We start from the raw sequence: 26,199 nt of genomic DNA, 5'->3' as shown, positions 1-26,199 counted from the left end.
TAGATACAGAGAGTAATGTTGAGAAACAAAGTCCAATGTAGATGACTGTTATGATCGTCGACGAATGGAAGGAATCAAGTAAAATGATGTGGAGTATTAAATCAACTAATATCATGAGTATATTGGCGACTATATCTATGGCGGGGGCGAGTTCAGGCTTGGCGACTCTGATTTCATCTTCGAAACAAATTATGAACAAGAGAACCATTATAATGAGAACTACAGACACAAAATAGTTCTCATGAGAAAACTGAGATATTACCGAAGCCATGACAGAGAGCTGCCTAGCTAGTAGCTTTGAAGTTTCAATTAATGGAGTCACTGGGATTGTTTTAGTTTATAGAGGAACAAGGGACTCTGTAAATATAGTAGTAATACTTGGAGAGACCTGATTAATCCCATTGAGCAGAGGAAAACAGAAAGAAAAAGGAAAGTTACTTGTTCCCTAAGATGAAAAGGAAACATATTCAAATATAAATTTATTGTGCCTAGACGTCCTTCAACAAAATGAAGTCTCAGAGAAGTATGGACAACAAAAAAAACATTTGGGTAAAAATTAGTGAGATGAACATTAGTTACTAGTACTGCAGGATATACCAAGACTTGCTTATGCTTTGACACTACTATATAAGTACTACAAAATATTGACACGAGTGTTATAAGCAAATTGTAAGCTCCAAAACTCATAAATTAAATTTATCATGCCACGTGACTGTTTCGATTCTTCAATAACAAGCAGCCACCTTTCATATGAGACTCACTATCAAATAAAACATGCTCACGTAATTAACATGTCGGCCTACTACTATTTGATGGTTGATTGAGCACTACGTGGCAAGATAACACATTGATCATTAGGATTTTAAGGCTGTATATCTTTAGAAGTAGCGGCCTCAGCCTAACCGACATGATTCCAAGAAGAGCGTTACATTTAGATCTAGGGCCATAAAGCAGATATCGTATCAGGTTGAAAATCCTATACTGAATAATTTGTGTTCACACTTTACAATTCAAAAACTGCTTAGCAAACTTCAACCTTGCTTTGTTCTGTGCTCTACTGATTATCAACCATCATAGACAGTCTGTCACACCCTAAGTTTTCCTCCCTCCACCGAAAGCCACATTATTTTGTAGCGAAGGAATAGAATAAAGTTGCCAAATTCAAAAGAATCAATCTCCCTACAAAGCTAGCTTCAACTTTCCCCATCTTCTCCAAAGACAAAGGCAAACAGTTTCCTTCCCAACAAAGAAAGCTACAATAGCTATGGGTTGCTTCAGTTCTTCCAGTTCCAAATCCAAATTTAAATCCACCACCAACACATCTCAGTATGATCAAACTGCTGCTCAGCCTCTGCAATACCAAGAACCTCCCAACAAAAACGTCCAGCAACAAATCCTCCTACAAATCCCAGGATGCAGAGTTCACCTCATGGAAGAAGGAGAAGCCCTAGAGCTCGCCGTCGGCGAGTTCATTCTCGAGAACATCTTCGACGAGAATATATCTCTAGCCACCGTTATCAAAGTCGGTGAAGAACTCCAGTGGCCCTTAACGAAAGACGAGCCGGTTGTGAAGATAGATGATTTGCACTACCTCTTCTCCTTGCCGATGAGAGATGGTGATCCTCTGAGCTACGGTGTGACCTTTCCGGAGCAGTATGCAAGTCACTTGGGATTTCTGGACTCCTTTTTGAAGGAGCACTCGTGCTTTACGATCACTTCGAATAGTAGCGCTACGAAGAATGTTAAGGGAGTTGATTGGAAGGAGTATGCTCCGAGGATTGATGACTATAACAATGTGTTGGCCAAGGCAATTGCAGGAGGGACTGGTCAGATTGTCAGGGGAATCTTCATGTGTAGCAATGCTTATGCTAATCAGGTCTGTTTCAAACTTTTAATTTGGCCTTAGAGCTCTACAAGTACCATATATAGTGTGCTAGAATAACAGTAACTTATGGTACTAATCTATTAACATTACATATCGATTGAAGGTGGAGAAAGGTATGAGATGAAGGAACACTTGCTTTTTAGTCAATTTGGTGTCCTGTGTTTACAATTTAGCTAATTTGGTCATGTTTATCTTCGTTCACCTTTAGCGAATTTGGTGGGTACATGCATGGATAGAGTCTATGTTTTACCTCTATAGCTAATTCTGTCCCTGCGTTTTTACCTTTTAAATCAATTTCGTTCTTTTATTCACTAGGACTTCACTCCGAAATGGATCTAAATATAGGACCAAATTGGTTAAATGGGTAAAACACAGAACAGAAACCAGAAACCAGAAACCTATGTAATCTTAATAATGATAAACACCATCTGGGCTAATTTCTTGCAAACAGCTCCATAAAGGAGGGGAAACGACATTGGCTCGTCCAGTTGAGGAGAAAAGATATGGGAAACAAGAAAGTCATAGCAAAAATTCTAATGCCACAAACAAGAGTGGAATGAACAGGAACTTGAAACGGTGAAGTCCCAAACTGAACACAATTTACTTGGAACATCTTGTGAGCATGATTGAGCAGGGTTTTAAGCTTTCTCCTGTTGCTATTTTCAGTGTGAGAAGGTTGTCAAAGATGACATCAAATTTGAGCAAATCTATGCTTGATGGGGTTGGTCTTGTGACCGGATCAGTGATGAAACCTGTGGTTAAATCCCAAGCAGGGAAGGCATTCCTAAACATGGTTCCAGGACAAGTCCTCTTGGCTTCACTTGATGCTATCAGTAAGTACACAGATTCATATTAAGTTCCTCTACAGAGAAAAGTATCATATAACAATTCACATGTTAAAATGTGCCATACTCAAATGTGCAGACAAGATTTTAGATGCTGCTGAAGTTGCCGAAAAACAAGCCCTTTCGGCTACCTCTGCTGCAACAACTAGAATGGTCAGCAACAGGTAATTTTGATCACCATTTTTACAAACAAGGACATAATTAGCACATTATTTGGTGCGCAAATTTGGTGACTCCAGCGAATGTACAACTAACTGCTGTTCTTATTTAAGTGTTATTTCTGATGGATTCTTGTTCTGATATGTGGCTTGAATTGCTATGTTGAGCACTAGGTATGGGGAAAGTGCAGGGGAAGCAACTGAGCACACATTTGCAACGGCAGGGCATTGTGCTAACACTGCTTGGAACATCTTCAAAATACGAAAGGCCATCAATCCAGCATCATCTGTCAAAACAGGAGTACTCAATGCTGCAAAAAATAAAAACAAAAGTTCTTAAAAAGCCAACAGCGATTAGTATCATTTGATGGAGATTGCTAACAATGCCTGAATATTCATGATCTTTAGTCTTCTCAAACGCCATGTAGAAGCGAAGATAAATCTTCATGAAATGTAAACTCTAGCCACTTGTATTGGGTGTCACGTTGTGTGGATTTCAAGTTCAAACGTTCTTCTTTATCTCTTCCTACTTTGGCAGGATGTTATATATGAATCAGATTAGCCAACTAATGGTGTATTGTATAGCATGGTCTGGGCATGTGACTCGTTTATCTGTGCATAACCAATGAAAATGCCTCACTATAACACACAGTATAATGAAATTGGCATGGGTTTTAGTATGATCTTTGCATTTAATTCATTCATGTGCCTAAAACCTAAAACCTATAACACCAAGAATGTCCTTATTAACATGGAAGGTTTTACATGGTCGTGTGCTTGCTGATGACTTTTTGCAAAAAAGAGGTGTATCTATGGCTTCAAGATGTGGTCTTTGTTGCAAAGGTTCAGAGTCTGTGGACCATATTTTTCTTAATTGCTCATTTGCCTTTTCAATTCGGAGATTCATGGGATTAAGGTTTGAATTGGGTACTCTTCCTAACTCATTAATTGAAGTCTTGCAATTTGGTCTTCGTAGTGCTCAATTAAGAGAATTATGGATTGTTTTACCATGGTATTATGGTTCATTTGGCAAGCAAGGAATAAGGTGAGGTTGATGGGGTGACAATTCATGTATCAATGATTTGCCATCTAATTACAGGACATATACAAGCAGCAAGTCAGCTTGCAAAAGGATCTATCAACAACTTAATTCAAGATCTGCGAGTGGTGAAAGCTTTTGGTGCACAATGTAATCCTCGTCCTATTCCAAGGATAACTGAGGTTATTTGGCATCCTCCTCCTCCTGGGTGGGTTAAGATAAACTAAAATGGTGCGTGGAAAAGTGACTCTGGTGTTGGTGGCTATGGAGCTATCTTTCGTGATTATAGAGGAAATTTTCTTGGTGCTTTTTCTTCAAATTTAGACATTCCTAGTTCCACTGCGGCGGAGGTGATGGCAGTGATTAAAGTTATTGAATTAGCTTGGGTTCGGGAATGGAAGCATATATGGCTAGAGGTAGATTCTTCTCTTGTCTTTGATTTCCTATGCTCTCCCCATTTGGTTCCCTGGCAATTAAGGGTTCAGTGGCAGAATTGTTTGCACCGTATTTCGATGATGCATATTCGCTCGTCTCACATTTTTGGGGAAGGTAATAAAGTTGCAGACTTGTTGGCAAACTATGGTACTACTTCCACAGCCTTGGTTTGGTGGATTTGACTCCTCCATTCATAATATCATCATGTAATAGTGACCGTTTAAGTCTTCCACAGTATCGCATTCGCTAGTTTGTTTCTTATGTGTTTGATATTTACTAGAGAGGTTTTGGCTTAGTCCGCCTCTTCTTGTACCTCTTTTAACTTCTTTAAATAAATTTTGAGGCGTTAAGGAGGTTCATTGCCTCTCTTAACCCTCTATTCAGCCAAAAAAAAAAAAACCATCATAAGACATCACGAGAGATGCCCTAGTAGGCTAATATTGTACATTAAACTTGAGAGCATTATTGTTCGGGATATTGTTAGGGGGAGGCAACACTCTTATTAATTCTACATCAACTTGAAAAAACATGGCTTGACCTCCATCCTTGATCTCGAAAGATATTGAATGATATCGTTTTTTTTTTTCTTGGCAATACATCGTATTTGTACTTGACTCATAAATTGATAACAACTGTATTAATATTGTATACCCCTGAAAAATTATTCTATACAGCGGGTACAAGTAAATCAACAGATTTCATGAATTAGGTATTTCAATGTTTATGAAATTTGTGTTCCTAGTGTTGGAAGTTGGAAACTTGGAACTTTCTTTTATTTCCTAGTACCATACGACAGCAAGTACGAAACCTACGTATCTAATGATGTCGTGTCGGCAGCTACAGTCTGGTCCAATACACACGACCACCCTTTTTTAGTTAAGTTCCCAGTTTCACTGTCCCAGCCGCCAAATCAGAAACCAACCCTTTTCCGGCGAAAACTAACGAACAGAAAAACAGAACCAGTACTCCCTCTCTCTCTCTCTCATGGAAGACGACGAGGATACGCGTCAGCTGAGCATATACAGAGCCGCCAGAACCATAAAGCGCAGGGACAACACCCTCTACAACGCCCTCAGATCCATCTACGACGACTCTGTCTTCGTCGGCGAGATCTTCCAGCTCTGGCCCGACCTCCCTCTCCTCGCCAACCTCCGATGTGGCCTCTGGTACTCCCGAAAGTTCCACGCCACGTGTTACTTCAAGTCCACCGACGGCCACAACAACAACTGGTCCTTCAACACGTCCCGGCTCAACCTCCACGTCGCTCAGCTCGCAGGTACATTGTTGCTCTGCTTTTACATGCTCTGTTTTTGGTGGATTTGGGTTTTGGATGTGTTTCGGTTCTGATTTGGTGGTGAATTGGGTGCATGGGTAGGACAGAAGGGCGGGTGTTTTATTGTGGATGCAACTAGGAGAGGGAAGCGGTTTCCGGACAGCATGTCGAAGACGATTCCGATTTGGACTTGCGTTTTGAACCGTTCGATTCAAAACCATAGAGAAAGAATGCGGCAGAGTGCTCTGGTTAATGATGGGCTGAGTTTAGAAAACCACAAGGTTCAGACTTCATCAAATTTACAAGTTTTGTTCTAATTGAGTTTGGGTCTACGTCTTTGAGCAATTTGGTTTGAACTTGCCCAAGTTGTGTGGTTATCAAAGACTAATGATCATGACTTTCATACTTCTTTGTGCTGTTTGTAAGTGGAAAGTTTACATTGATCTATGTTGTTTTTAGCAAAATTCAAAACTTGCACTAGTTTGAATGAGTTGTGATCGATTGGGTGAATCTGCTCTGCATCTTTGATAAAATAGATATAAGTTTATGTTGATTCACCATTGTTGTCTAAGTTATATGGTTGTCAAGATTGTGACTTTTTGTACTCTCTCTTTTTTCCCTGTTTAGGAGCCAAGTACTTGTGATGAATATTATGGAGATACAAGACAGATGCCTATTGATTGGGATTGTTCCTTGCATCTTCCACTTTGGGTGTCTGGAACAGAGAGAGCTTCTATCGAGAAGCGGGTAGAAGAATGGACTCAACAGTTGGATGCAAGTGGAGCTGATATTAGCTCTCTTGCTTCTTGTTTAAAAAAGCCTTTACGCCCTCTATGGATATCACAGAAAACTGTCATTTGGTTGAATGAAGTTCCAGATCATGAGTCCTGGGATTTCACACCTATCATTCTTGTTTCTGCCTCATCCCCGAGTGGTGTTGTGCAACGCAGGATTAGTTCAGAATTTAGCTGGAATTATATACCAGGAGCTGGTGATGATGAAGAAAGTTGGGCGAGGGGTTTAACACCTAGTCTTTTCTGGAATTGTGCCTATGATGTTATAAATGCAGGTCCTGAAATGTGTAATCAGATGGTGGCTGATATAGTTGAGAAGGATAGAGTGTATCGTGCTCGAAGGGGACAGGATGCTCCTCAGGTCACTGTTAAGGCTCCAAATCTGTTACCAAGCTCGGATCATCGGTTGAGGGACAATGATGAGTCACAATTAGCTGTGGATCTTGCAAACTTTAATATCGATCGTAATTCTTCTGATGAAGATTGTGCTATATCTTGGCTTGGTTTGACTAACCTTGCTGTAGGCACATCTCAAAACGGTATGCTGCCTTATGAACTCATCTTGTTTGTAAGCATCCAAAATCGAACAACACAGATTCATACAACTAAACCCTTCACTTCAGACATTCTTGTCATATGTTCATATATCAACTCCTTCACTCTTCTGTTTCTAATTTCCATCCAGCTTTATCCAAGTATCTTTCCATTCACTTTTCTTTTTTTAGTTCTACATGCATCTTACTGACCCTTTGGTTTACCTTGTTTGTGTAGCCGGAGTATCTAAAGTTGACTGCATATTAAATTGTGATAAGGAGTCTATCTCTGCTGATCCTAAAGCATATTTACATCTTCCTATGGTGGTGGGTCTATAAAAATAATAGGACAGCCTTCTCTTATTTTAATTGGTCAATGTGTATTTATTCCACTAACTCTCAATTTCTTGGCAGACATCAAAGTTTGATCGCTTCTCCTTGTTAAATAATCTCCCTTCTGCGGTAAACTTTGCAAAGTTGAACCTCAGCCAAGGGAAGACACTTCTAATTTGTTGCGATAATGGTAAAAACTTCACCACGATTGCCTAGCATTTTGAATTTCGAGTGGGCCATCTAAGGCCTTACATGGAATTATTGTATGGTAATATGTTCTATTATTCTATGCTTCTAGGGGAAGATATCAGTGTATGCATCTGTCTGGCAATCTTGACAGCACTATTTGATGAAGAAGGTACACCTTATATTTGTTATTTGCTTCCATTTGCTGTTTGTGCTCTGTGTGCATATACATATATGATATATCGTCATGATTCCTTGTAAGTTAAGAAGCAGTAGCACTTAACTGCAATGCCAATTATGCATATCTCATTCCTTTTAATCTTTTATACATCTCTCTCTGGTAGTTTACAATCATGGACTCGTGCATACTGTTTAAGGTGTAGGGACCATTAGTTCAAATGTTATGTTTCTATCTTGCTATCCCTCAATCTTCTTTTTCTTTTGTTTGAGTAGGAACCTTCGATGGTGGAAACTTCTTCAGTGACACATGCATTACCAAGTTAGAAATGCGGAGAAGACTCATTACTATCTGCAAATATGTAGTAAATGCCAGGCCATCAAGAGGGAATCTGAAGCAGGTTTTTAACTTTCTTAGTGGTGGAAGAGCTGGTTCGACAAACATGCCTACGTAGGCCTTCACTTTTGCAGGAATCCTAACAGCTGATGACGAATACTCTCAGGATTAGCTACTCGAATACATTACAAAAATTTTTTGCTGAAATTATGCAAGGTACAGGCTCTCTTGGCTATGGCAAAGCAATTATGCTCATTGATGCCATTCTGTTGTAACATTAGTGTGAGGGAGAAAACTGAGGCATGGAATTTGTATAAAACGAGCAAGCATTCCTTGGAACGAAGGAAAGGAACTTGAACAATAAACAAGCTTTGTGGCATCATTTTTCACAAATTTGATTGAAGATTTGGGCCTGCCGATCTAAGGCTGTAGTACAATTGTATGACATTCACATCTCTGAACCTTTCTTTGCTGGGCTACAATTGGAAAACAGAAAGGGAAGAAGCACTTACCCTACCTCTACCAAACATGGCGGGGCTCCCGAGCCCACCAAGGCCCATTAAACATATAGCTGTACTTTACAAACTTTAATTAAGGATTAGTATTATCTTCTTCTTCTTTGTTAGAAAGAATATTATGGATCTATCAAGATGAACAAATGGAAGAAAAAGGAGTGCCAAATTCTTTGTTTATATTTGATGTGATCAAAAGGCTTCACTTTCGCTTCGAAAGTGAGAATAATGGAGCCTCTATATCCCCTTTCTTGATGTGCCTTCGTCATGATTGCATTTTTCTTTTTATTTCTGTGTCGTCATGTTCATGATGCCTATCAATCACAGTGAGTTCGTGGACATATTTTGAAGTCCTATTCTTTTGCCAACTTTTTCTTTACTAAAATATCTCGACAAAGAAAAACTTGCGGACTCAGATTAAAGAGCGTAGGACCAATCTCTTTTCTTAACCTACTTTTAGGTTAACCTATAAATTTCATGTTCCTGGCGTATTGTGAAATTTTGCTGTCAGTAATTGGTTGTTAGTGATTGATCTAGTTCTGATTAGGACTGACGTTCATGCTTGATATTAGTTAGAATATTTCATGCATGTAGTCCCCAAAAAAAGTAAGAAAGCATTCGCATCAACTTAGATCTTTTATTTTTCGTTGAAAGAATTATGTTTGCAAAAAATTAACTCTAGTAGAAATGTGTTCCTCGTGTATGGATAGTAGAAATGTGTTCCTCGTGTATGGAAAGTAGAGGTGTAGTACGTTTACCACACGGATTACTGTCCTCCGAATATTTAGAGGGACTGACCCATCAACAAGGAAGCTTCTTGCCATCACCATCTTTTGTATCAATCAATAAGAATAATTTGGTACGTTGGGATAGTCACCCATGATGGCTTTCCGAAATGGGGAAGTTCCTTCTATGGTACCTAAGGTATGGTCAATTGGACAGTTTGGTTTAGTCTTCAAAAGAGGATAATTTGATACATGAACTTAGGCTTCGTTTGATCTTTTGGTACTACAGTTAATTTTTCAGTTAAATGTAAATATAAAATTAATTTTTATAATCTAGTTATAAAAATAAAATAAAAACCCTTCGTAAGTGGGAGATTATGAGTTCGACTCACAAAAAACTAGTTGTAACATTTGAGCTGTTTATCTGATCAAAAAAAAAAAAAAGAGTTTTGTGGGTTGATGACCATGAACATGAATTAAATTTGAGTTATGTTGAAGATAACATAATTGAATTTTATGTTTAAAAGTTTAGTCGTCGTGATTTGAATGGCCACGAGACTAATCCACTGAAAGTAGCCTCATGGGTATTCAAATCACGACGACTATATTTTTTAAACATAAAATTTGATTATTTCATCTTTAACATAACCCAAAAGCATTAATTTATACCTATGAAATGATAAAGAACAGTCAACAACCCACAAAACTTTTTTTTTTTTATCTTATTTTTATACATATATTCCAAGGGGGCGGATCCGTGGCCACCTAAATTATAGTTAAGATTATACTCTGATTCTAGACCATTAGATCATATAACAACTAATGGTTCAGATTAAATAATATTTTTTATCGGTTTTTTTTTTTAATAAATGCATATTCTAAAATACAAAAGTAGATGATTATACTTTTTCCTTTTTTCTCACTCCTTCATTTACTGCAGGAAAAACCCAATTCGGAATACCAAATCAAATTATCTATTTAGTCACTTTCTTCTCTAACCTCATTAATTTTAAGGTATCAATTGGAAAACTATTTAGAATTTTTCATGTAACATAGAGTAAATTTTGTTTAGAGGTTGAGAAAAAAAAAATTCTTCGTTTGTTGATTCTACTCCTTAGGTGAGTTGCATATCAATCAAAAAAAAAAAAAAAAAAAAAAAAAAAAAAAAAAAAAAATCAATTTTATTTTCGCAATTAATTATTTTTCCTGCAACAAATGAATTTAGAGAATAAGAGAAACAAGAAAGTAATTTGAGGAAATGGATCCTGTAATTATTGAGCATTTTTTAAGTTGTCTATAATAATGAATTTGAAGGAGAATAGGAAAGAAATTAATGGCTGGTTATTTGATTAGATATTTAATAGAATATATTATTTAAAAAATAAATAACACATTTTGTTTAATCTGAACCATTAGTTGTTATATGATCTAATGGTCTAGAATCAGAGTATAATCTTAACTATAATTTAGGTGGCCACGGATCCGCCCCCATATTCCAAATGTCAAATTTATCCTTACATTTAACTGAATTAAAAATAAGGAAGGGTTTTTGTCCATTTACCCCATTTTTAGAGATTTTTTTCCCACTTACCCCATTAAGTTTTTTTAATTCTCTCTTACCCAAAACACTCTAAGGAGGTCTTATCTAATACCCCATTAAGATTTTTTTTTTGTTTTTTATTTTTTTTTAATATCATTTTACCCTCACCCCTTTGTTACTGAGAGAGAGAGAGAGAGAGAATGGAAGAGAGAGAAACCATAGGAGACTTTGCCGGAGCCAAGTCACCGGCCACCGGAATCCGGCCAACTTTTGCAGGATTCCGGTCACCGGCCGCCGCCCACCGGAATTTGCTGAAAATCTCACCGGAAATGTTTTTTTGCCCCCAATAGACGACTATCAGCCATGTATTGCCTCCCAATAGACGTCTATTGCCCTCCAATAGAACTTTCGGTAGCCAGAATGGGAACTAATCTTCCTAAAATTAGACAAATAAAACTTTGATTAAAGAAAAAAACAAAAAGATTATATCAATTTGAAAACGTCTATTGCCCTCCAATAGACATTCAAAACTTTTTTTCCTTTCCTTCTGTCTCGTTACTTAAAAAAAAAAAAAAAAATCTGATTTGATCTGGGCACCCAATCTTCTTCTTCCCCGATTGACCGGAACCCTCTCTTCTTGATGCACCAAATCCCCCAGCCTATCAGAAACCATACTCTTCGTTTCGGCCTCACCTTCTAAAGCACCGGACGGCGTCGTTTCGTGAATCGAATTCGACTCTGGCCGGTCCTGAAACAAATCCAAACTCGTCGGAGCCCGAGGCTGAAATGACGGCGGTTGGTGGTTCTGCAAAACGGAGCTGAGGCCCTCGCCGGATAGGGTCTTCGGATCGAGCGGTGGAGATCGATCTCATCGAAGCCGGTGATGACCTCCTCGACTACGTCGCGAGTCAGACAGATCCCTGTCGCCGTTCTGCAAATCGTCTGGTCCAAATCAGACGGCGTCGAACAGTGTAGAGCCATGGGTCTTTTGCGTCGCCTCCGGGGTTGAATAAGTCGCCGTCTGGGAAGAATAGCTCTCCATGTCGCCGTGAAACTTTCTCCGGTGAAGGTAGCCGGTGATCTGTACCGAATTATGGAGAGAGAGAGAGAGAGAGAATATCGTGCTGTGCTGGAGAGAGAGAGAGAGATATGAGAGAATGGCATAAAATGAAGTTGTTTAATTAGACTAAGGGTATATTTGTCATTGTACTCTGAATTGGGTTAGTGAGAATAAAAATCTGTTGCTGAGGTAAGTGGGAAAAGTTTGGCTCATTTTGGTGCTTTTGGGCAAGGACCCTAAAAATTAACATAAATACCAAAATGTCAAACGGAACCTAAGTTCAAGCTAGTATCAAATTGTCCTCTTTTGAAGATTAGATACCAAAGTGTCCAATTGGCCCGCCATACCTCAGATACTGTAGAAGGAATTTACCTTCTGAAACTGGCTTTGTAGAAGTATCAAAAATTATTTGGTCAAGTAACTTGGATATTTAGTATACAACTAGGATCGACCAAATGTTTTCTTTTATTCGACATATTACTTTTGGCAAACATCGATATTTAAACAATAACCCAATATATGAATAGTTTTAATCGTTAGATTATAGGTTGGAATGAGGGTGTTCTCACTTTTGTATCACTAAAACTCCCTATATATGTAGACATATATAGATCAACAGATACGTACATATCATTTGCCTTACTTAATTAGCAGCCTCTACATACAAAAGCATATTATTTCTTGTTTCTTAAACCAAAGCCATCAAGAAGCAGAAGCAGAACCTGGTTTTGTACCAAACTGCTTGGAAAAAGTCACGTGGTATAAATACATATTAAGACTGCTAATGTCTACGATGAACTTTTAACGAACCCACTAATAGTACTAATATACATTACATAAAAGGAAATCTCAAGCCAGATACGACTGTGACTTCCCTGTGTTTCACTTTAATTTATTAGCTCAGAGCCCTCGGACATTCTCATTAGGGTTTGCTTAAAAAAGCAGGGAATAATGAATACTTTGCACTTAAACCCTTATTAATTGTGGAAGGTCTACTAGCTTAGTAGATTAAGTGATTAACCATTCTTAAACTTCAATTAGGGCACATGGTTCTTATGCTTCTTAACAAAAACGTCTTGCTATATACATATTATTAACCATATTGAAAGCAAAAGGTTGGCACATGAGCTTTTGTGGGATTCATTGTTTTGACCCATTTATTGAAATATGAGCTTTTTAAATTTGATATGGATATATTCAATTCTTTTAGTGGTTAAGGACCATCACCATCTGTAATGTAATGTAGGATTAACTGTGTTATTGTGGGAGGTGGGGGCAAGAAAATGATACCTCCACATTGTCTCACGAATATGATTGTTTACTTATTCCACTAATTGAGCTTAGTATTAGTTAAGCCTACCTCATTTGTATTGTTATTATAGCCATTCGCCCTATGATTCGCCCTATGATTACTACAACACAACCTTGGTTTGCGCCGAGAAACCCGGGACCGTCGATCTATGCAACGTAGAGCTTGATGAGAAAATTTTTCGTTCTTTTATGCCAAGTATAATGCATCTCTTTAAACACTTGAGTTTGGTTTCAATACTGTAACTTGTAGTTAGGGCAAAGCACTTGCCTGCTATAAACTCTAGAACTTCTCGTATTCGACATAGCTAGGAAATCTTGGTTAATAAGAACCCCGGCCCATATTCACATATTGAGTTCGAGTTATTCGAATATTGTAATCGAAATTTTTGGAACATCTTCGGAGTACCACAAATTAGGCAAGCATTTTAGGCTTAAACCTGCTAGCTAATCTTAGAGAAGAAGCAAGCCCCTCCTGCTTTTAATTATTTGTTAATCTATTTTAGTGAAACTAAATTAGGGCAACATGATTATATATGTTGCATTTGCACGTACGTTCGTGTGCTGTTTGCGGTTGAATATTATACAGAAAGGGATAATTTTTTTAAGAGATCAACCAAATGCCAATCTGGGAAGATCATTTTTGATTTTTCTGTTCGATTCTTAATTATTGGAAAGCTTGTTAAGGTTATAAGATTCTTCCTTTTCCCTAGCTACGAAGAATCAGATCTCACATTCCTATATATAATTGATTCTTCTGTGCAAATATAAACTTCTTTGTTTGTTCACAGAATCTAGAATTGATTCATGTACATGATACATAAGTACATTTGATTACGCAGGAGAAGTCCTGCAATTTTTAAGTAAATATAAGGATCAAGAATTAATGTAAAATATTAGTAAGATCACGACTTTGCAAAATGCAGACTCTGTCAAGTTGATCATGATGAAGAAGATATATGGAATATCAGAACGATCGTTGCTTTTGCTTTGCTCTGATCCATATATTGCATCAACCACTCGATCATCACTTTTTCTTTTCCTTTTTTCTTTTTGGTGAAATGAACAGTCATACTTTTTCATGAGATATAAGTAGGTTGGATAAGATGGATTAACTTGTGTGTCAGTTTCTTTTGTATTTTTTAATTTAGCTGTTTAGTTTTTACATTTTAGCTTGAGAACATCTTAATGCAATTGCTACACAAATCGCTTCAAGGCATCGCAATTAATTATGAATTTTGAGTTCACATCTTTTATTATTGCAACAGTTTCATAATTTGTATTAACTATCTGTCTTTGTGTTATCACCGAATTCAAAGTGTGAAACTGTTTAAATCAATAATTTTTTCTAACGTACTCTTTAACAGTGAGTTATATATTATGTATTGTTTGAAATAAACCCGTGCGCTTAAAAAAGTAAGTAAAAAGATAATGAACTTGATGAAAAAGTGAACTACATTAACCACTAGACTTGCATATTTTTGTACTAGGACCCGACCATTAGAATAATGTTTTATTATCTAACGTGTTTCATCTTAATTAACCAGCTATACAATGTGATTAATAAGCTACAAAGATAACAAATTGGATAAATTACTTTCCAGTACCACTAGTGGTTTAGTTAGGAGAAAAAGGTGAAAATGTTCCATGTTGAGTATAATGCTTTCTCATATAATTCCTAAAATGGTATAAGGACAAGAAATGGTGGAGCATATGGACTGCAGGGAGATCTGAAATATATCTCATACAATTATAGGAAACAAACACATTAATTAGTTGGCTATGATCTAAGCTTGTATGGGACTATCTGATAATCTTAGCTAGTGTAATTGACATACAATGAAGTATTAATATCTAGCCACATTGAATTATTGTATGTCATATGTCTTTACTTAACTAACATATATATCTTAGACTTAAAGAGGAAGCCAAACCATTTACAAGTCATCATACAATTAAAGTCGATCAATTTCTAGCTAAACTAAGGGGGGTGTATTGTATTTGGATTTGTGCAAACTTTTTTTAAATGACAAACTTTTTGAAAAGTCCACAGACTCTTTAAAAAGTTGATTGATTGTTATTGATTTCCTAAAACAATTGATTTTAGCAACAAACTTTTATTGATTCATGAAAATCTATATACTTTATTATGAATGACTTCTACAGATTTTCTAGCATGTACAAAATATAAAAACAAAAAACAAAACCAATGCAGCCCAAACACAAAACAAGATAATAACTCGTTACCTCTTCAATGTTCAAGTATTTTCTAATAGAAATTGACTCAAATGAATGATTGTTACTCTGTCTAACTAGTTTGTTCTCATTCCTAATCTCCCAACAACATAAAGATACAATATAGATCATTTGATGTTTATGATTAATTATTCTCATCAATTTTGTTTTCGCCGATTAGCATATATCATAACAATATTGGTCAATGTCTTGATCTACAATCAATCAATTGAAATTCAATTGTTCAACCTTTCTTTGAACCATAATATAAATTCAAATCGATGAGAATAATTAATAAGATAGAATTTAGTATGTCATAGCAACACTGTTCAAGATTTTAGGGGTAGACCACAATATTTGGGTTTTAGGGTTTCATAAATCATTTTTATTGCTATTAGAGTTCGAAGTATCACAATTAAAAGACAAAAAAAATCACATTCAACAACTACAATGAACATGTTGGGTATCAAAAAACATTGATGGCGTAAAAGATTAGAGAAAAGACAAAAAAATCAAGAAAGAGAGACAATGAAGGACCAACCTCTTCGTGCGCAGAGAGAAGAACTTTGATAGATTTTTTCAAATCTTTGGTCTGGAGGCTGGAAAATTATTGAAGTTTGATATGTATAGTTAACACTACAAAGTCCATGATTATCCATAATTTTCTAATTTCATAAGTATGAATGATATTTTGAATACTTCTGTACTTTTATTCATTTTTAAAAGTCCTAATTGAATACCTCTAGATTTTAGTGGAATTCATGAAGTCTTTAAAAATCCTAATTGAATACCTCAAGACTTTCATGGACTTCTAAAAGTCTATATTGAATACACTCAGACTTTTAAATTCCATAGATTTCTTTAAAAGTTTCACTAATTCCATATACAATACACCCCCCTAAGTATAAAGATAAGAGTTTGCAATTGCATCGATTAACTCAAAATGGGTATGGCTCCGCTAGGGTTTCTTTGTGGCGGCGTGAAAATTCTGGCCGGGGTAGTTTGCTTTCTCTCTCTATCCGGTCAGCGTGGGAAGGATGGAGTCGGAGGTCCTCTCCTTTATCATGCTTCTGAACCTTTTGGAATCTGGTTCCGATATCTTCCCGTGGTCATGCTGATGTGCAGATCTGTTATGGCTATGGTCTCTGGTCCTGTGGTGGTCGCTTCTGGTGGTTGTGATGGCCAATTTTGGGTTCTTGATCGTCAGAGTGATGCGGCGTTGTCGTCCTTTTTGGTTGGTGGTGTCTCCATGGGGAATGATGCGCACGGCAGTGGTTTTATTAGGGCTGAGGACTGGCGGCCTGGCATTACAAGGATTACTGAGGTGCTACCAAAATGGACTTCCGGCGAGGGGTGGAGCCCTGACTGTGGTGGATGCGTGTTGGCAGAAACCAGTTGTTCTGGCTTCTCTGAAGTCAACACCTTGGTGGCTGGTGGTTTCATTTGTGAGGGCGGCGTCCCTGGTGGTGGTTTTGACAGCGATCGGCATGGCAGGGAGGACGACGATGCCGGGCTCGTTTTGGGCAATAGAAACTTCGGCGGCGGCGGCTGCGTGGGGTTCCAGTTGACTGCTAGGTTTTCTGGAAGGTTGAACTTTTGGGCTCCACTGTGGATTTTGGGCTGGACTGGGCTATTTTGGGCTTTTATTATTTTATTTTGTGTTTTCATTCTAGTCATTCTTCCTTCTGTTTTGAAAGAAGTGATGACTACTTTTTTCCTTCTTTGAGTGGGGAGAGAATGCAAAAACCAGAGGCTCGGTTGAAACTTTTATTTACCTGCTTCTGAGCATCTAGGTTTTTGTTAGAATAAAGGTGCGTAGACTTCCTAAAAGGTGGGTGTACCCAGGAATGCGGGGTTTCTAATTGTTTAGAATAGGTTCTTTGTATGTCCTAAAGGACGGCTCTTTCTGACGGCCCATCTGGGGTGTGTCGTTTCTGGTACTGCTTGTTGAATTATAAAATTGACTGACCTCTTTCGATTAAAAAAAAAAAGTATAAAGATAAGAGTTTGCTTTCGAGATTGAAGCCATATATGTTTTAGTATTAATGTTGAGTTTGCTTACAAATTATATAAACTTTAATGGGTGTGCACCAAAACTATAGATCAAGTAACGATATGGTGGAATGACATGATATGTACAGCTAGGGGAAGATAATAGAGGGGGAAAAGAAAAGAAAATGAAAGTTCCCCCTTTTTTCTAACCCATATAATTAATTATTTATTATTCTATCAATCAATTTGTTCTTTTCTTATAATTCTTTTACATTATTTATAGTTGTAAATCATTGAATAATAAATTCTTATTGGAAATATTCTGGTTGCATTACTCTGAAAAAAAAAAAAAAGCCAACAACGAAAATCAGAACTCTTGTTATGCGTGAGAGTCTGGGAGATGATCGATAAGTATATGAAAACCGTAGGTGAATATGACTCCACCATTTCTTTCTATACATTAGTCCATTCTTAATTACATATATGTGTTAGTTACCATATATTACTCCTCAGTGAGTATAGCCATGTTGATATGACTTAGAAAAGTCACAGTTTGCAGGCTGCTGTTTTGAACTTTTTAGGTTTTCTTTTCTTTTCTATAGAACTTTAATAATCTTTTGGTACGAAAAAGATTTGTACAGGGAGATCATGCATATGTGACTTTACAATGTACCCATAGACATCGATCGCGAGCTCGAGCTAGTTAGGTCAAATTGGGTCGTCCATCTTTCCATTCGTATAATACTTTCCCGGTTTCCCCTAAAGCAATGAGAGCTCATGTTTACAATGAATAGTTGATTAAAAATGACTAACAAAAGGAGGTCAATAAACAATAAAGTGAACAAACGACATGCGTGCAGAGCAAAAGTTGCATATATGGGGCAACACAAACACAGATGCAAGCTGATTGGCCAATAGTAGTACTGCCCTAGTGGTCATAGTCAACTTTGTTTACCACACACACTTTATATGTTAATCCAAAAATGGGTTACCCTTGGTCTCATGCTGTTGAAACTTGAAAGTTACAGCCACCACCATGACACTCCAATATATAATTGTAGCTTCATAGAAACCACTACCCTACAATCCTACATCACTTAGCTTCTTGCTATATATAAAAATCCATACTTCATCTTATTTCTTTGAGCTAGCAGAAACGCGCTAATAAGTTTTATGCATCAACTTTCTTCTTCTTCTTCTTCCTTTTCAAATTATCTAGACCGGCCAGTAGTACTAGCTAGCTTAATTTGCACAGTGTGTTTGAGAAGCAAAATGGGTTCTCATCCGGAGAAGAATGAGAACCATGAGAAAGAAGAGAAGAAGTCCGCAGATTCAGTATTCAAAATTTTCAGATATGCTGATTGGGTTGATGTTGTGCTAATGGTTTTTGGAACCATCGGAGCTATCGGAGATGGCATGTCTACTAACTGTTTGCTGCTCTTTGCCAGCCGTCTTATGAACAACTTGGGGTACGGTCAGAATCAGACCCAACAGAATAATAATCATGGCAATTGGATGGACGAGGTTGAAAAGGTACGGTCATCAGTCTTATGTAGTCAAACACTATCACTCATCACTAGCTCTCAGTGTTTTCTTGGTTTTCTGCTTTCCTTTTTACTCAACTAACTCATGTCTCACATTTTCCATCTTTTCACTGTGTTTTGGTGAACAGTGCAGTTTATACTTTGTATACTTGGGATTAGCAGTAATGCTGGTGGCTTTTTTGGGTAATTTCAAACCCTTCTTTCTTTTTCATTGGCTATTAATTTGCTTTCCGATTTGGGGGATTGATCGGATCGATGCAGAGCAAAATTAAAGAACAAAACCCAGTTCACTGTGTTCCTAATACGCTGACAGCATCGATCTGTCAACGGAGTTAGGTATAATAAGTATATACTAACAAGGACGGGGAAACGAAAAAGAAAAAGAAAAAGAAAAAATTAAAGCTCTCTGTGGGGGAACCCTAAAACTGATAAAGCCCTAATCCTCTAATGTATATGGACGAAAATTGATATCCTTAAGAGCCCTGGGTTGGAATCATAATTAAGTATGAAATACTTATTAAATAAGATCGATCCAGATCCCATAATTGACTGTTTTAATGGTTGCAGAAGGCTATTGTTGGAGCAAAACCAGTGAGAGGCAGGTGCTGAAGATTCGTTACAAGTACTTGGAAGCTGTTCTTAGACAAGAAGTTGGGTTTTTCGATTCACAAGAAGCAACTACTTCGGAGGTGATCAACAGTATATCAAAAGATACTTCTCATTTACAGGAAGTTCTGAGTGAGAAGGTAACTCAACTTATTTTGGTAGTATTATTCCATCAAACCTAGCAATGGGGTAACTATTCAATTTAATTTTCTTTTCTATTTTGATCAAGTAAAAATGTTCACTCAATTATTTTTATGAGCAAATTAATGAGACATTGTATTGAAATTTCCACTATCTCAAGGCCGGTGTTCTAGTTTTTGGGGGTTTAATGTAAACATACAAATCAGGCCACATGTAATGCAATTCAATAATTGAATTCGTTCCTATATATACTTCTCTTCAAATTAAGGGTATAGGTGCCGAGAAAAACTTGTTAATTTCTGCAGTTTTGAATGGAATTTAGATTTTTGTGGTTAATTTTGTTTTCATTTTTCATGTTTTATTAGGTGCCGATATTTTTTATGCACTCGTCAGTGTTCGTCTCCGGGCTTGCTTTCTCCACCTTCTTGTCTTGGAGACTATCCTTAGTAGCATTTCCAACACTTCTTCTCCTGATCATACCCGGAATGATCTATGGGAAATACCTTCTTTATTTGTCTAAACAGTCATACAAAGAGTATGGAAAAGCAAACACCATTGTAGAGCAAGCTCTGAGCTCCATCAAAACCGTCTATTCGTTCACGGCTGAGAGGACAATTTTGGAGAGGTACTCAGCAGTATTGGAGAGAACAAGCAGGCTGGGGATCAAGCAAGGGATTGCAAAAGGTCTTGCTGTAGGAAGCACAGGGCTGTCGTTTGCAATATGGGCATTTCTGGCTTGGTATGGAAGCCATTTGGTGATGTATAGAGGTGAAAGTGGTGGTAGGATCTATGCTGCTGGCATCTCCTTCGTACTAAGTGGACTGTATGTGCTTCCTCATCTCACATTTTGCCTCTTAATTAGTTCATCCAATATGTCATAATTTGATTTATGCTACTATATCATGTTTTTTCCAACTAGAAGAACATAGTTCTGTCTTTTGTTTTTTGGTATATACTTTCAGATGGTCGGTTGCTTAGAAGTGATTGAAGTGATTGTTATGTGGGAAAAATGTGCTAATTAAGAACAAAATTAACTACAGCAAAGGAGAGAAGATGGTGGACAAATTAAAAATTGACAAAATTATTTTGAAAAGTCACCGCTACTACTACTTTTAACCTTTATTTTAATGGCCAGCATAAACCTTTCTTTACCTTTATTGGCACCTGACAATTTGATATTGCTCACTCACAGCAAATAATTTCATTTATCATATCCAGCAATCACCATTTATTTTCTGGTAAAGATGAAATGGTAAAAATGTACTAATCATGAACAGTACGTTTATGTGTAGATGCATGTCCATTTTCACAAGAAGTTTTGTAAACCCTACTTTCAGTGCACAAAAAATTATTACTTTTAGTTTAAGGTATTGGTAATTTTAGTTTCACTGCAAGGCTAGCATTTTCATGATTTTAAGCTAGGACTTCTGTAGATTATTAAAAGTTCATACAGTATTCAATTTCTGTAATTGATTGATGTGAACATATATGTATGATATTTAGCAATTAATATCTGCTGAACTAATGTAATACAGATCCTTGGGAATGGCACTTCCAGATTTGAGGCACTTTACAGAAGCTTCCATTGCTGCATCACGCATATTCGATAGGATTGACCGAAAACCATTGATTGATGGTGAAGACATAAAAGGACTTGTCTTGGACAACATTAGAGGCGAAGTAGAATTCATAGATGTCAGATTCACATACCCTTCTCGTCCGGATTCCATTGTCCTCAAAGACTTCAATCTCAAAGTAGAAGCAGGGAAGACAATTGCACTTGTTGGTGCCAGCGGAAGTGGCAAATCCACAGCAATTGCATTGGTGCAACGCTTTTATGATGCAGATGGGGGAGTTGTTCGGATTGATGGTGTCGATATAAAGACACTTCAATTGAAGTGGATAAGATCGCAAATGGGACTTGTTAGTCAAGAGCATGCTTTGTTTGGTACATCAATAAAGGAAAATATCATGTTTGGGAAACTCGATGCCAATATGGATGAAGTCACTGCTGCTGCTATGGCTGCCAATGCTCACAATTTCATAAGGCAGCTTCCTGAAGGGTATGAGACCAAGGTACATACATATTTAAAAGTGTTTTACTTATAAACGATGATGTCTTCATGACAATATATTACTAGTTAGAAACAAATGAGGTACCCTATAGTTGAAGAAGTACTCTACTTTTTAACATATAGCTGGTGGTATTTGACAGATTGGAGAGCGAGGAGCACTTTTATCGGGGGGACAAAAGCAGCGGATAGCCATTGCTAGAGCAATTATCAAGAATCCTATAATTCTCTTACTTGATGAAGCAACAAGTGCTCTTGACTCTGAGTCAGAGACACTGGTCCAAAATGCTCTTGACCAAGCCTCCATGGGAAGAACCACATTGGTAACTAACTAACTATTGTAACAATGCAAACAGATATGCCTTGTTTTTTTGAGAAACAGATATGCCTTGGTTAATACTTCATTACTTATGATCATTATCTCACAATCTTTTTATGAACATGATCAGGTGGTAGCTCACAAGCTTTCTACAGTTCGAAATGCAGACCTCATTGCGGTGGTCAGTGGGGGTTGCATCATCGAAATAGGCTCACACAACGACCTCATCAACCGTCAAAATGGGCAGTATGCAAAGCTAGCAAAGATGCAGAGACAGTTCAGCACCTTTGACAATGTAGACCAAGACCAAAATTCAGATACACGCTTGTCTTCGGTTGCAAGAAGCAGTGCTGGCAGGTTAAGCACCGCAAGATCAAGCCCTGCTATGTTTGCAAAATCACCACTAGCTATTGAGACCCCAGAATCTGTAGTGTCTCATCCCCCAACCTCCTTCTACCGCCTTCTCTCTTTAAACTCCCCTGAATGGAAGCAAGGCCTAATTGGAAGCCTCTCAGCGATAGCCTTTGGCTCAGTCCAACCTATCTATGCCCTCACCGTGGGTGGTATGATATCAGCTTTCTTTGTGCAAAGCCATGAGGAAATGCGTGGACGAATTCGAACATATTCATTGATTTTCTCTGCACTTTCCTTAATCTCCATGACATTGAATCTTTTGCAACATTACAATTTTGCTTATATGGGTGAGCAGCTCACGAAAAGAATCCGATTGCAAATGCTCCAAAAGATCTTGACCTTTGAGACAGCTTGGTTTGATGAGGAGCACAACACAAGTGGGGCATTGTGTTCAAGATTGAGCAATGAGGCTTCCATGGTGAAGTCCCTTGTGGCAGACAGGGTCTCTTTATTAGTCCAAACCACTTCAGCCGTCACAATTGCTATGATATTGGGACTAATAGTTGCTTGGAAGCTAGCACTTGTTATGATTGCGGTCCAACCACTCGCGATTCTTTGCTTCTACACCAAGAAAGTGTTGCTCTCTAGCCTTTCAGCCAATTTTGTCAAGGCCCAAAACCATAGCACCCAAATTGCAGTTGAAGCAGTTTATAACCATAGAATTGTAACTTCATTTGCAAGTGTAGGGAAAGTGCTCCAAATATTCGACAAAGCTCAGGAGGCACCAAGAAAAGAGGCAAGGAAGAAGTCATGGCTGGCTGGCATTGGAATGGGGTCAGCTCAGTGCCTGACATTTATGTCATGGGCATTGGACTTTTGGTATGGTGGTAAACTAGTCGAAAATGGACAAATATCAGCTGGGGATGTGTTCAAAACATTTTTCATATTGGTTAGTACTGGTAAGGTTATAGCAGAAGCTGGGAGCATGACTTCTGATTTAGCCAAGGGTGCTACTGCAGTTGCATCTGTGTTTGAGATTCTTGACAGGCACTCACTGATTCCAGGGTCACAGAATGTAAGTAACAAATAATTACTACTGGAATTAATAAATTAGCATTGTTTTTCAGTTTGTTAATTGGGTTGATATGTTTCATTTTCAGGTTGGGGATGATGATGGTACTAGTGGAATCAAGTTAGAAAAAGTAACAGGGAGGATAGATATGAAGAAAGTTGACTTTGCATACCCAAGCAGGCCGGAGACCCTAGTGTTGCGCCAATTTAGCTTGGAGGTCAAGGCAGGCACAAGCATTGGACTTGTTGGGAAAAGTGGGTGTGGTAAATCAACTGTGATTGGACTGATACAAAGGTTTTATGATGTTGAGAGGGGGTCAGTGAAGGTAGATGGAGTTGATATAAGGGAGCTAGATGTTCAATGGTATAGGAAGCACACTGCCCTTGTTAGCCAAGAGCCGGTGATATATTCAGGCACCATCCGCGACAACATCATGTTCGGAAAGCTTGATGCTTCGGAAAATGAAGTCGTAGAGGCTGCCAGAGCTGCCAATGCTCACGAATTCATCTCGTAAGTATATGTCTCTACTTATGTATGTGTTCATATAGTGCTTATGTTTAAAACTACGTTATTTTGGGGTGCAGAGCCTTGAAAGACGGGTATGAGACAGAATGTGGTGAAAGAGGAGTGCAGCTCTCAGGAGGGCAGAAGCAAAGAATAGCAATAGCAAGAGCAATACTTAGGAACCCTATAATACTATTGTTAGATGAGGCAACAAGCGCTCTTGATGTGCAATCGGAGCACCTTGTGCAGGAAGCATTGGACCGAATCATGGTTGGAAGGACCACAATTGTGATAGCACATCGACTTAACACCATAAAAAACCTTGAGATGATTGCAGTTGTCGAAGATGGGAAGGTCATAGAGAAAGGCACTTATGCTCAGCTCAAGCACAAGCGTGGTGCCTTCTTCAACCTTGCTAGCTGTCAAACTTAATTTGGTACGCGTAAACAAAATATATGCTGTATAATGGTGTATGTATGCTGTTGGTGTGAACTGTTGAGCTCAAATGGACAAACTTGTTTATTGAAAATAGTTCTTATATATTTATTTTCTCTGCTAGAGCAGCATACATGATTTCTGGACACCATAGTAAGGTAGCCTTATTTATTTCAGAAACAAAAGACCAACACAAGCAAGACAACTAGTACAGATAGACCACTTATTGGTGGAACTTGAACTCTAGCTGCAGCCATTGCATCATTATGCTTTACTTGCGCTGAGGGCCGGGGTCTCAAGGATCAAGTTGCCTGAGCATCTGAAAAAAACCACACCAAAACATATAAAAGCATAAGTGATGCGTTTACTAATAGAAAGAGAAAAGGTCTGCATTTGCTGCTGTGTCGTAAATTAGAGGGAGAGAAGAGAAAGAGACCTGAAAGTAGGGTCCAAGATTTTCTTTGAGCTTATCATGCTCATTTTTGACTTGAAAAAACTGAGTCCAAAATCTGCTCACATGCATCAATTGACAAGTTGATTATAATTGCCTATAATAACTAACTAATAGGTAAACAGAATAACGTTTTCAATGTTCTATATTTTTCAACCGATGTCTAGTTAGATGAGTAGTGCTCTACTTTACCTCTCCATTTCTCCATCTTTCAGAAGTGCCCTCAGTTTATTTATTTCACTCCACACCTTGGCAGCACCAACGCTGTGAATAACAATGACAAAAATGAACAAAATTAATGAGACAGCTTATGGTATTGTGATGTTTATCATACACTCATTTTACATCTATTTGAACAAAAATTACAATTATTTGAATCAAAATTACAATATTGAGAGCAAAATTACCATATTCATTTACAATATTTACATATAATTAAACAAAAATTACAACATTGACAACAAATTTGTTCAAAAACTTGTAACAAGGTCGTAGGTGGTGTAATTACCATTACTAGAACTAATATTACACAAAATAGGACTCAACATTACCACTCTGACAACAAATTTGTTATTACATTTATAAATATGTGTATGAGATACGTATATGTATTATAGAAGTTTCCAAAATGAATAACTCAAGCAGTTAAAAAAAATAAAAAAAATAAAAAAACGGAATGAATAAATTCCTACCTGGAGCTGCTACCTTTGAGCTGATGGAGATATTGATCTATCTGTGGGAGATCATAGGGTGATGTTTGGCTGTGACAACATAAACATTAGCCATCATCATTTTTATCTAATGTGAAAATACATTAGGAAAATAATTAAGAGATTAATGTTGTACTGGTAGTAGTACTCACAGAGCATGCTCCACAGTAGCTATCAGTTTGGTAGAGTCCCTGAAAAACATGGTCATCACCTCCTCAGCAAAGTGAGGATTCTCTTCTTCCAACTCTTCGAGTTGGACAAAGTGCTTGTCAAGCATTCCCTGCAGAGTGAACAAATTAATCAATTCATGATTTTCACAGATGTGTTACTAATACTGAAATGAATTCCATCGGAATTGCTAATGAAAAGAAATAAACCTCATCAAAGAAAGATTGCCTCAAGGTGGAAATTTGATTGCGCAAGCTGATGCTGTCTGCCATTGTTGCTAGCTCACAAAACAAATACTAGTGATGAACCACAGTGGTGATGAAGCTAGGCCAAGAACATCATATTTATATCATGAAAAGTAGCTAGGATAGAACAATGCATTTATTCATTTTGGAAAAGTCCAGATTACAGAATCCAAAGAGCAGAAATTGCATGTTAGGTGACAAAGTGAGTATG

General features: G+C 37.6%; 4 protein-coding genes across 5 annotated transcripts; 3 read left to right on the top strand and 1 right to left on the bottom strand.

Moving 5' to 3' along the window:
- The first annotated feature begins 988 nt into the window (after window positions 1-988).
- LOC133712090 (senescence/dehydration-associated protein At4g35985, chloroplastic-like) lies at window positions 989-3,454 on the top strand. Its single transcript, XM_062138173.1, has 5 exons — window positions 989-1,876; window positions 2,337-2,461; window positions 2,552-2,718; window positions 2,810-2,894; window positions 3,063-3,454. Exons 1-5 carry the CDS (start codon window positions 1,265-1,267, stop codon window positions 3,226-3,228), a joined length of 1,155 nt encoding a protein of 384 aa, XP_061994157.1. The 5' UTR covers window positions 989-1,264; the 3' UTR covers window positions 3,229-3,454.
- A 1,764-nt stretch (window positions 3,455-5,218) lies between these two features.
- LOC133712076 (tRNA A64-2'-O-ribosylphosphate transferase) lies at window positions 5,219-8,374 on the top strand. 2 transcript variants are annotated; one of them, XM_062138155.1, is made up of 7 exons: window positions 5,219-5,638; window positions 5,738-5,916; window positions 6,263-6,968; window positions 7,201-7,289; window positions 7,377-7,485; window positions 7,594-7,653; window positions 7,935-8,374. In XM_062138155.1, exons 1-7 carry the CDS (start codon window positions 5,347-5,349, stop codon window positions 8,111-8,113), a joined length of 1,614 nt encoding a protein of 537 aa, XP_061994139.1. In that variant the 5' UTR covers window positions 5,219-5,346; the 3' UTR covers window positions 8,114-8,374. The 2 variants fall into 2 exon arrangements, with proteins under 2 accessions (XP_061994139.1, XP_061994145.1); XM_062138161.1 differs by having other exon boundaries at window positions 5,503-5,638; window positions 5,743-5,916.
- A 10,075-nt stretch (window positions 8,375-18,449) lies between these two features.
- LOC133712059 (putative ABC transporter B family member 8) lies at window positions 18,450-24,537 on the top strand. The gene is made up of 9 exons (XM_062138139.1): window positions 18,450-18,900; window positions 19,040-19,094; window positions 19,479-19,657; window positions 20,024-20,481; window positions 21,194-21,734; window positions 21,874-22,053; window positions 22,180-23,478; window positions 23,564-23,985; window positions 24,060-24,537. Exons 1-9 carry the CDS (start codon window positions 18,541-18,543, stop codon window positions 24,409-24,411), a joined length of 3,846 nt encoding a protein of 1,281 aa, XP_061994123.1. The 5' UTR covers window positions 18,450-18,540; the 3' UTR covers window positions 24,412-24,537.
- LOC133712067 (pseudo histidine-containing phosphotransfer protein 5-like) lies at window positions 24,475-26,163 on the bottom strand. Its single transcript, XM_062138147.1, has 6 exons — window positions 25,953-26,163; window positions 25,728-25,855; window positions 25,558-25,626; window positions 25,058-25,129; window positions 24,851-24,923; window positions 24,475-24,733 (listed from the first exon to the last, which is right to left on the bottom strand). Exons 1-6 carry the CDS (start codon window positions 26,013-26,015, stop codon window positions 24,710-24,712), a joined length of 429 nt encoding a protein of 142 aa, XP_061994131.1. The 5' UTR covers window positions 26,016-26,163; the 3' UTR covers window positions 24,475-24,709.
- Window positions 26,164-26,199: the final 36 nt, after the last annotated feature.

This window comes from Rosa rugosa, chromosome 1 (genome assembly GCF_958449725.1).
Source record: "Rosa rugosa chromosome 1, drRosRugo1.1, whole genome shotgun sequence".
In the NCBI taxonomy this organism is placed as follows: Eukaryota; Viridiplantae; Streptophyta; class Magnoliopsida; order Rosales; family Rosaceae; genus Rosa; species Rosa rugosa.
The sequence above is the reverse complement of the archived record's forward strand: the minus strand, read 5'-3'. Positions and strand labels throughout refer to the sequence as shown.